A 12,167-nucleotide genomic window follows, 5' to 3' on the forward strand; every position below is an offset into this window, starting at 1 on the left:
TCCTAACAGCTGGCATCCGTTGTCACTATCACCTAAGAGGGTCTGCGGAAGCATGTCCCATGGGATAGATGATCCAGCGACAGCCACCATATTAGAGAGTCCCTTGTCTCCTGATCTAAATCTATTTGAGGAGATAAATGTGTATAATCTCCATTCCACTGTCTGCTCATTTTCATCTCAGACCTCTGCAACTGAGCATGCTCAAACGGAATGATGTCCATTGCTGCTACCATCAATCCAATTACCTCCATGCACTGAGCCACTGACGGCCGAGGATTGGTCTGAAAGGCTCGGCATGTATTCAAAATCTTTAACTTTCTGACCTCCGTCAAAAAGATTTTCATGGATAGAGAGTCTATTAGAGTTCCCAAGAAAGGAACCCTTGCCTGTGGAACTAGTGAACTCTTTTCCAGATTCACCTTCCACCCGTGAGTCCTCAGGAAGGATAGAACAATGTCGGTATGAGACTTTGCTAGCTGATAAGACGACGTCTGGATCAGAATATCGTCAAGAGGCGCCACTGCAATGCCCTGCGGTCTTAGAACCGTCAGCAGAGACCCCAGAACTTTTGTGAAAATCCTGGGTGCCGTGGCCAGACCTAAAGGAAGAGCCACAAACTGAAAATGTTTGTCCAGAAAGGCAAACCTCAGGAATTTGTGATGATCTCTGTGGATAAGAACATGAAGATATGCATCCTTTAGATCCACTGTAGTCATAAATTGACCCTCCTGGATCAATGGAAGAATGGTACGAATAGTTTCCATCTTGAAGGATGGAACTCTGAGAAATTTGTTCAGACTTTTGAGGTCTAAAATAGGACGGAACGTTCCCTCCTTTTTGGGAACTACAAACAGATTTGAATAAAATCCCTGTCCCAGCACCGGAAATGGACATATTACTCCCATGGAGGAGAGATCTCCAACACAACGTAAGAACACCTCTCTCTTTATCTGGTCTGCAGATAAATCGAGAAAGAAGGAACCTTCCCCTGGGGGAGGAATTTCTGAATTCCAACTGATACCCCTGAGACACAATTTCTAGTGTCCAGGGATCCTGAACATCTCATGCTGACTTGGTAGCAGCAGCAAGCTTCTTGGATTGTTTACCCTTGTTCCAAGACTGGTTGGGTCTCCAAGTGGACTTGGGTTGGTAATAGTTCCCTCCCAGTTTAGCGGAAGAGGGAACTCCCTTGAAATTTCGAAAATTACTCTGTCGACCTCTCTGTTTGGACTTTTTATCCTGAGGGAGGAGATGACCCTTGCCTCCCATGTCAGAAATAATCTTCTTCAAGTCAGGCCCGAACAGGGTCTTCCCTTTGTAAGGAATAGCCAAAAGCTTAGACTTGGATGACACATCCGCAGACTAAGACTTCAACTATAAAGCCTTGCGTGCTAATATGGCCAAGCCTGAACTCTTAGCTGCCAATTTAGTAATCTGCAGATAAGCATCCGTAATAAACAAAATTAGCTAATTTAAGAGCTTTAATCCGATCCTTTATCTCTTCCAAAGGAGTCTCTGTCTTAACATCAAACCAATAAGCGGACGCACTGGTAACTAACAATGCAAGCCACCGGTTGCAACAGGAACACCTGGTGAACGTAAATCTTCTAAAGGAGACACTCCAACTTCTTATCCATAGGGTCCCTAAAAGAACAACTATCCTCAATAGGAATAGTAGTACGTTTGGCCATAGTAGAAACAGCACCCTCAACTTTAGGGACCGTCTGCCAAGAATTTCTAATCACGTCGGCTATAGGGTACATCTTTTTAAAAACTGGAGGAGAGAAGGGAATACCTGGTCTCTCCCATTCTTTTGCAATAATCTCTTAAGTCCTCTTCGGGACTGGAAAGACATCCGAATAAGATGGAACTTCTAAGTATCCAAGGTCTTCTCCCTCCTGCAGCTCTTAGGACACAGAAGGGCCTTAGTTAAGATCTGCTAAGACCATCAGCATATGAAGGGCAGCACTAATATGGGAGGCGCAGTGAGAGTTTAGCCCAACCAGTTCCCATTGCTCTAAAGCCACCTGTAGCTCTACTCTAGAGGCTGACAAGGAATACGGCTACACCCTACAGAAAAAAAAAAAAAGAGCACTCACTGGTACCATTTTAAAAATAATAGGCTCCACTGCAATGCCCCGCAATCGGAGCACCGCCAACAGGGATCCCAGAACCTTTGAGAAAATTCTGGGAGCTGTGGCAAGGCAGAATGGAAGAGCCACAAACTGGAAGTGTTAGGTAGAAATGCAAACCTTAGAAAATTGCGATGGTCCCTGTGGATGGGAACATGCAGGTACGCGTCCTTTAAATCCACCGTTGTCTTAAATTGACCCTCTTGGACCAAAGGAAGAATGGAACGAATAGTTTCCATCTTGAAGGACAGCACTCTGAGGAATCTGTTTAGACTCTTGAGATCTAAAATTGGTCTGAAGGTTCCCTCCTTTTTGGGAACCATAAACAGATTGGAATAGAACCCCAGACCCCGTTCCTGCATCGGAACAGGATCACTCCCAGGTCGGAGAGGTCCCGAACACAGTGTAAGAACGCCTCTTTGTCTGGTCTACAGATAATCTTGAGAGCAGAAACCTGCCCGTGGGAGGAAAAGTCTTGAACTCTAGTTTGTATCCCTGGGACATAATGTCCACCGCCCAGGGATCCTGAACATCTCAAACCCAAGACTGAGTGAAGAAGGAAAGTCTGCCCCCCCACAAGATCCGGTCCCGGATCGGAGGCAGGCCCTTCATGCTACTTTTGATGCAATAGCAGGCTTTTTAGATTGTTTTCCCTTGTTCCAAGACGGATTGGGTCTCCAGGAAGGCTTGGACTGCTCCTGCTTGGAAGAGGGAGTGGAAGCATTTCCCTTGAAATTTTGAAAGGAACGAAAATTACTCTGACGTCCCTTTTGTTTATTTTTCTTATCCTGAGGGAGGTAATGGCCCTTTCCTCCCGTAATGTCAGAAATTCTTTCGGTCAAATCCGGCCCAAACAAGGTCTTTCCCTTATAAGGAATCGCCAAAAGTTTAGACTTTTATGACACACCTGCAGACCAAGATATTAACCATAAAGCTCTGCGGGCCAGTACGGCAAAAGCAGAAATCTTAGCTCCCAGCTTAATAACCTGAAGGGATGCATCCGTGAAAAAGGAGTTGACCAACTTAAGGGCCTTTAACCTATCCTGGATTTCTTCGAGGGGAGTGTCTGTCCGAACAGAATCGGACAATGCATCAAACCAGTGACAGTAGCAATACAAACCACGGGTTCCAATTGTAAACCCTGGTGTACATACATTTTCTTGAGTAACTCCTCTAACTTCTTATCCATAGGATCCTTAAAGGAACAACTATCCTCTATGGGGATAGTAGTTCTCTTGGCTAGCATAGAAATTGCCCCTTCCACCTTGGGTACCGTCTGCCAAGAATCCCTGATAGAGTCTGCAATAGGAAACATATTTTATATATAGGTGATGGAGAAAAAGGGATACCCTATCTCTCCCATTCCTTAGTAATCTATGTAGCCCTATCTGGTACAGGAAATACCTCCACCATGGAGGACACGTCAAAATACTTGTTCAGTTTACTGAACTTCTTAGGATTGACTACTACAGTAGTGTCAGTCGACCAGGGTTACTAAAATCTCCTTAAGTAGCAAACGGAGGTGTTCGAGCTTAAACCTGAAAGAAACAACTTCAGAATCAGCTAAAGGCATTACACTCTCTGAATCTGAGATTTCACCCTCATACGCTACCTAAGTATCCTCTTCTTCAGTTTTCTGGGAAGGACCATTCGGAATAGCCACTAATGGTGTCAGCAACCTTAATCACCCTTCCTCTTGCGCTTTCCCTGCAGCATGGGAAAAGCAGACAACACATCAGATACCGCTGAGGACATTAGGGAAGCGATGTCTTGCAAGGTAACTCCAGAAGAAGTAATAGAGGAAGCGCAGGGCACTGGTTGAATGGAAGCTACATTTTGGGACGCTTGAGGAGAAAGCTGCAGCATATCTTGAACATTGTCAGAAGACTCCTGAACAGTATCCGCCTTAGACAATGCTGGCTCCGAAAAAAAGTCTCCCTATAAAATGTATAGATCTCTCAATACACGAGGAACAGAAAGGGATCAGTGGTTCTACATTAGCATCAAAACATAAAGAACATGTAACCTCTTGCAGGGTTTCTTGGTCCATCTTTATTCACCAACAAACAGACAAACTGATATTTAATTCAGAAATAACCCCCCCCCCCCCAAAAAAAAACAATTTGTTACTGTTCCTTTAAATTTGAAACAAACAAAATACTTGCTTTATTTTTGTGCTATTAAAATTTCACTATAGCCCCCAAAATAACTTCCAGATAACTACACCTCAGCTTAGCGTTGCTGAGGTGCTTACGTGCCTGCCAACGAAGTATATTACTTTGTAGCTGATCCGGACTCAACTCTATAAACACTGTGGTCCATAACCGCAATGCTGCTGAATCTGTGACGCAGCTGAATTTCCCTCCGGAGACACAGGAAGTGAAAACAGGCCAGAAAAAAAAAAAAAAGTGCGCAATAGGAGCTGCCACTGTAACTAACTCTGCCCATCGTGGGCATAACCTAAAAACTCCCCATCGGCTAAATGAATTACCACAGCCGTTGGGAGTAAAAATATAAAAAACAAATACACCACCAAGAGCCAGATTCTCCACGTCCCCAGTGCCTGCTCTGCTGCCCTTAATAAAAAATCCCCTGACATAGGTGAATGCGATTTGTCCCCCAATGAAAGTAAAAGTGCTATCCTTTCTCTGCATGTCCCAGAAAAACAAAGTTAGCACTTATCTTAGTATTTCTGCCAGGCAGCATGGCAGCTCACTAGGTTTGGGAGGCAAGTTCCTTCACATGGACCTGTGGGTAGAAACAAAGACTGAGTAATCTTACTCAGGCTTGCATGGATAGGGCAGCATAAATGTGCAGGAGGCGCAGTGAGGATTGTACCCCACAAGTCCCCATTGCTTGAAAGCCACCACTGCTCTACTGAAGAGACTGATATGGACTACGGCTACACCCTAGAGCAAAGCAGAATAATCTTGCACTGCTTGAAAAAATAAAATCTTGCTTGAAGAATCTTTTCCTAACACCTAACTTTACCACTTCCTTGCTCTAACGTAGGCAAAGAGAATGACTGGGGTTGGAGGGAAGGGAGGTGATATTAAACAGCTTTGCTGTGGTGCTCTTTGCTGCCTCCTGCTGGGCAGGAGTGATATTCCCAATAGTAATTAGATGATCCATGGACTCATTGTGTCATTAGAAAGAAAATATAACGACAGGAAACAAACATTTGCTTAAAAAGTAAATGCAAATGACAGCTTTTGCTAATGACCCAAAGCCGCTAAAAAGGTGAAAATGTCAGCGGCTTAAAGTCTTAAACTGGTTTAGCTTCCAGTCATCATAAGCAACATACTATACGCTACTCTCTGTAAACGTCTGCATTTATCATTTGCACCCCAGACTGTACAAGTCTGGAGTATACACTTCCAAGATTTGGAAAACACACAAATTGTATAGCTAAATTTCAGGATTTTTTTTTTTTTTTTTTAAAAGGATAATTAATCTCTCTATATCTCAACATTTAATAAAAAAGGGACGAGTTACCAAAATGCTGAATGGCTTGAAAGTAATGCAGCATATCTGGAGAAATAGGATTCACAAGTGGTCTAATTCTAATTAATACCTGAACAAAAGTCTGCACCGCAGGAAGTTTAGCCAACTTCCTATAGAAGAAAAAAAAAAAAAAAAAAAACCACACACAACAAAGCAGAAGCTTGACCTTCTTGGAATTCGGACAAACCCTTGTCAAAGCCATCCTATGGAAAACTGAAGGAGTCTAGGAATCCCCTAAAGTTGTACCAAGAAAACCTTCTGGAATAACACCATTTAAAAAATGCCTTCCAAATGTAGGGATAAATCCTTTTTGTGTTATAGGATTTCTGGCCTGCATCAAAGTTTCATAACAGAATCTACAAAACCTCTTAAAACTCAAAACTAGACATTCAAGCTCCATGCCATTAAATGTAGAGATTCTGATATTGGGGGGGGCGACTTCTAAAAGCACTATATCCACATACCAAATCCTGCGGAGCCAGGCTGGAGCAATATTACTGATGTTGACGTATACTAGATAAACGTCTCATGGACACACAAATGGAGACCCTTTGATCTTGCACAACATCTTGGAAGCATGTAATTTAAATGAGGTCATCAGATATATATGTTCTGTAAGCCCATTAGGAACACTGACAAATCGAAAATGAAATGTCCTAATGGAGATGCCACTCTTGGATGGACCGATTGGCCGCTAAGATGATCCACTATCCAGTTCACACCTGGTATGTGAATTGTCAATAGGAAGCGATGAGCACTCTCTGCCCAAGACATAGTTTTAGACACTTCCTACATGGCCAGTGGACTGCAGATATTACCCTTGATAAATCATGAAGGCTACCGCCGAGATGTTGCCCGACAGGAGACAAAAAAAAAATTCTCACTCAATAGGGGGCCAGGGCTGAGAGCACAAAGATTGCGCAAAGTTTCAGAATGTTGATTGGTAACCTTGCCGCTAGAGGATTCCAAACTCATTGCACTCTTCGAAAAATCCAGACCGCCCCAAGCCAGAGAGACTGGCATCTATCAGCACAATAGGCCAAGAATGACAAAGGAAAGATGTCCCATGCGTCAAAGAGACGGTCTTTAAGAAAAAGATTGACTGACAGAAAATCCAAAGCAATCGGTATGCCAAATGTAAATAAATTCTTTGACCACTCAGATAGCAAGCCATTAAAAAGGGGTCTCAAGTGAAAATGAGGCCAAGTGAAAATGAGGCAAAATAAACTGCGTCTGAAGCAGCTACCATAAGCCCCACTGGCAACATGCACTGAGCTACTGATGGAAGGGACACAGCTTCTGAATCCAACATTGTAAAGTTCCATTTGGAAACTAGATGCATAAGAATTGAATATTATTCCTGTAAATGCTACCCTTAGCAGTATATGAGCCTTTTAAGTACATCAATAATCCAACCATGGTCTTGAAGGAAGACAAACTGGAGAGTATAAGCAATGGCTAATAACAGGAGCAGGTTAAGTCCCCTGGCTATGCTGTACCTGTGTCAGAGTACCTACAAATAGCTTCTGGGCTGTGTCTGTGCTGTGTAAAAGCCCTTACCTTATGCAGCACCCCTTCACTGGCTAACCAGGCAAGCCAATCTATGTAAATGCAGCTGCAGTAGTAGAGAGAACATCAAGTGCAGGTATCTAGCACCGTAGAGGATTGCGGTAGGAAATACCAGTCTCTCAGAGGGAGGCTAGGGACGAGCCCCTGCGACACGTGTAGTTATGGCTGAAGTCACGTTGGAGAAATGCTGTGCACAAAACAGGGTATTCCCGTGTCCCTGTATCATTAAGCTGCTGTGAAGAGTATTTTCTTTCTTATTTGTAAATGACACTCCCCAGGGACTCTGTTTCAATAGGTCTGAGCTCCCAATTTGTAAGCCATAAGCAAGTAGCTGGAACAGCCTCTACTCAACTATCTCCTACGAGGCCAAGAACAAAACTAAGAGAGAGAGATGGGAGGGATTTTAAGCTCTGTTATGGGTTCTTGACCTCCTCCTAGTGGAGGGAAATCTATCCCATATGTTATGGAGGACTGTGGACATACATACATACATACATACATACATACATACACTGCAAAACTATATGAATAGATTTGCAGAATATATATTTATTTAACAAACAAAAATACACAACCTTTAACTGAACAATGGAATGTAAACTATGTACATTAAATATACAGTTAAAAATACAGAGAGACTTTAATGATTGTTACCTGGTAGCCAGATGCTTTCACTGCTGGTGTATTCTCAATTTCCCAAAGGCCCTCACTGAATCCTTTCCTCTTGTTTGGTTTGCCAAACTTCTCTTTGGTCTCCTCATAAAGGAAGATATCTTTGGGACCAAGGTAAGCTCTGTAAAATAATTGTGTATGAGAAAAACACGAAATGTGTTATCTAGAGGCTAGTAGACTTTATGGGGAAAAAACAAAACAAAAAAAAAACAAAAAACTTAATAACAGTGAGTTCCTGACATTACAACCAGGTTGCTTATATTTAACATTAAAGCACACCAGAAGTGGCCAGTGCCTTATCAGAAGCTGAGGGTTTCTGTAAAAGCTACAGAATACATTTGAATTAAAAGATCTTGTAGGGAAAATTAAAAAAAAAAAAAAAAAAAAAGCATAGCACATTATGATCAATTCACACTATTTACTAAACTGGTATTAAAATGCCTTTGTACCAAAGAGAATGTTTATATAGTTTTTATTTATTTTTAAATTGCATATGGACAGCAACATATACATTGAGAAAATATAAAGATATCTGTGGAATATAGCCTTATGTGACAGTGAACAATCTATTCCATGGACTAGCACAAAGGAACAATCCCTCAGTCTAAAAAGAAAAAAAATGTATCGGAGTAGCTTGTGCATTAAAAGGGACAGTACACTGTAAAATTGTTTTTCCCTTAATGTATTGTCAATGACTTGTTATACCAGCTGCAGAGTCTAAAATATGAGAAATTGCATGTTTAGGTTTGTGTATATGAATTAGCTGGTTTTGTGCTTTTAAACAACAGCTTATTGAAATGGGTTGAGCTTGCAGGTCATTTCAGATCTCATTCGGTTATCACTTATGCACACATGCTTGCTTCCTCTCTCTTATATCTGTTTGTAAATCAAAGCTTAAGACTAAGAGAGAACACTGGACATCAGTATAGAAACTTTAAGTGTAGGTTGGGATAACACTGGCTAAAATCAGCTATTTTAAATGCCGAAATAAAAAAGGTAAAAAAAAAATAAAATAAAAAAAGTTACTGGTAAACAATGTTATACACTCCAGCAGGTAAAAAGAAAAATTTATGCTTACCTGATAAATCTATTTTTTTTTTGACATGATGAGTCCACGAATCATCAAATTACTATTGGGAATATCACTCCTGCCCTGAAGGATGCGGCAAAGAGCACCACAGCCAAGTTGTTAAATATCACCTCCCTTCCCTCCCACCCCAGTCATTCAAACAAAGTAAAGGAGAGAAAGGAAGCAACAAGGTGCAGAGGTGTCTGTAGTTTATAACAAACCAACAACCTGTCTATAGAACAGGGCGGGCCGTGTACTCATCGTGTCAAAAAAAAAAAGAAAAAAAATTTATCAGGTAAGCATAATTTTTTTTTTTTTTAATGACACGGTGAGTCCATGGATCATCTAATTACTATTGGGAATCAATACCCAAGCTAGAGTACACAGATAAGGGAGGGACAAGACAGGGAACCTAAACGGAAGGCACCACTGCTTGAAAAACCTTTCTCCCAAAATCGGCCTCAGCCGAGGCAAAAGTATCAAATTTGTAAAATTTTGAAAAAAAAAAAAAGTGTGAAGAGGGGACCAAGTTGCAGCTTTGCAAATCTGTTCCACAGAAGCTTCATTTTTGAATACCCATGAGGAAGACACAGCCCTCATGGAATGAGCCGTAATTCTCTCTGGAGGATGCTGCCCAGCAGTTTCATATGCATAACGTATGATACTCTTCAGCCAAAAAGAAAGAAGTAGCCGTAGCTTTCTGTCCCTTACGTTTTCCCGAGAAAACCACAAGAAAAGCAGAAGACTGACGAAAATCCTTAGTCGCCTGTAAGTAGAATTTTAGAGCACGTACCACGTCTAAATTGTGAAGAAGCCGTTCCTTCTGAGAAGGATTAGGACACAATATCTCCAGATTAATGTTCCGATCAGAAACTACTTTAGGGAGAAACCCTAACTTTAAACGTAACACTACCTTATCCGAATGAAAAATAAGGTATAAGGTGACTCATACTGTAATGCTGAGAGCTCTGACACTCTACAAGAAGATGAAATGGCAACCAGAAAAAACTTTCCAAGATAACAACTTCATATCTAAGGAATGCATAGGCTCAAAACGGAGCCCCTTAAGACTCCAGGGAGGAGTAACTGGTTTGAACACAGGCCTGATCCTGACCAAGGCCTGACAAAATGATTGTACGTCTGGAACATCCGCCAGACATTTATGTAACAAACTAGACAAGGTAGAAATTTGACCCTTTAGGGAACAAGCCGATAACCCTTTCTCTTGGAGAAAAGACAGAATTCTAGGAATCCTAACTCTGCTCCAAGAGAAGCCCTTGGATTCACACCAATGCAGATATTTACGCCATATCTTGTGGTAAATCTTTCTAGTCACAGGTTTACGAGCCTGAATCATGGTCTCAATGACAGACTCTGAAAATCCCCGCTTGGATAAAATTAAGCGTTTAATCTCCAAGTAGTCAGCTTCAGAGAAACTAGATTTGGATGAAGGAAGGGCCCCTGAATTAGAAGGTCCTTCCTCAACGGAAGTCTCCAAGGTGGAAGAGATGACATTTCCACCAGGTCTGCATACCAAATCTTGCGGGGCCAAGCCAGTGCAATGAGAATCAGACACCCTCTCCTGCTTGAGTCGAGCAGTGACTCGAGGAGGAAATAGGTATGCAAGACTGAAATTCCAAGGTACCGCCAGGGCATCAATACCACCTGAGGGTCCCTTGACCTCGATCCGTACCTCGGAAGCTTGGCATTCTGTCGAGATGCCTTGAGATCCAATTCCGGCTGACCATTTGAGAATCAGGCTGGAAAACACTTCCGGATGGATTTCCCACTCCCCCAGGTGAAAGGTCTGTCTGTTTAGGAAGTCAGTCTCCCAATTGTCCACCCCTGGGATGTGGATCGCCGACAGACAGCAAGAGTGGGTCTCCGCCCACCAAATTATCTTGGCTACCTCTGTCATCGCTAAGGAACTCCTCGTTCCTTCCTGATGATTGATGTAAGCCACTGCAGTTATGTTGTCCGACTGGCACCTGAAACTGAGCCGAGGCTAACTGGGGCCAGGCCAGAAGAGCATTGAAGATCGCTCTCAGCTCCAGAATGTTTATAGGCAGAACAGACTGACTCCAAACTCCAAGCCTTTAGGGAGCCCCTGACTGCTCCCCATCCTAGAAGGCTGGCATCTGTTGTCACAGTAACCCAAGAGGGTCTGCGAAAGCAGGTTCCCTGGGAGGGATGATACTGAGACAACCACCAAAGAAGAGAATCCCTCGTCTCCTGCTCCAGAAGCATTTGTGGAGACAAATCCGCATTATCTCCGTTCCATTGACTGAGCATGTTTAGCTGCAGAGGTCTGAGGTGGAAACGAGCGAACGGGATGATGTCCATTGCCGCCACCATCAGCCCGATTACCTCTATACACCGAGCCACAGATGGCCGAGGAGCGGACTGAAGCGCTAGGCAAGAAAATCTTTGATTTCCTGACTTCTGTCAGAAAAAACTTTATTGATAGGAAATCTATTATTGTTCCCAAGAAAGTAACCCTTTTATTTGGAACTAAGAAGCTCTTTTCTAAATGTACCTTCCACCCGTGAGAGGACAGGATAACATTTCCGTGTGGAACCTTGCTTGTTGAAAGGATGGCGTCTGGACCAGGATGTCGTCCAGATAGGGTGCCACTGCAATGCCCCGTAATCGAAGCACCGCCAACAGAGATCCCAGAACCTTTAAAAAAATTCTGGGAGCTGTGGCAAGACCGAAAGGAAGAGCCACGAATTGGAAGCGCTTGTCTAGAAAAGCAAACCTTAGAAACTTGTGATGATCCCTGTGAATGGGAACATGCAGGTACGCGTCCTTTAAATCCACTGTTGTCATAAATTGACCCTCTTGGACCAAAGGGAGAATGGAATGAATAGTTTCCATCTTGAAGGACAAAACTGAGGAAATGTTTAGGCTCTTGAGATCAAAAATTGGTCTGAAGGTTCCTTCTTTTTTGGGAACCACGAACAGATTGGAATAAAATCCCAGACCCCGTTCCTGCATCGGAACAGGAACTATCACTCCCAGATCGGAGAGGTCCCGTACACAATGTAAGAACGCCTCTGTTTTTGTCTGGTCTACAGATAATCTTGAAAGCAGAAACCTGCCTCTGGGAGGAAAACTTTTGAACTCTAGTTTGTATCCCTGGGACATTATTTCTACTGCCCAGGGATCCTGAACATTTCGAACCCAAGCCTGAGCGAAGAAGGAAAGTCTGCCCCCTACAA

The 12,167-nt window shown here is 42.8% G+C and overlaps 1 protein-coding gene across 2 annotated transcripts in view; it reads right to left on the reverse strand.

Moving 5' to 3' along the window:
* The window catches only part of HDGF (heparin binding growth factor), a 126,527-nt gene that overhangs the window by 82,790 nt on the left and 31,570 nt on the right, over positions 1-12,167 (reverse strand). For both annotated transcript variants that reach the window (XM_053705314.1, XM_053705311.1), the window contains exon 3: positions 7,860-7,998. In XM_053705314.1, the coding sequence (XP_053561289.1) occupies positions 7,860-7,998 (139 nt within the window). The remainder of the gene's footprint in view (positions 1-7,859; positions 7,999-12,167) is intronic.

Source organism: Bombina bombina, chromosome 1, assembly GCF_027579735.1.
Source record: "Bombina bombina isolate aBomBom1 chromosome 1, aBomBom1.pri, whole genome shotgun sequence".
NCBI lineage: Eukaryota > Metazoa > Chordata > Amphibia > Anura > Bombinatoridae > Bombina > Bombina bombina.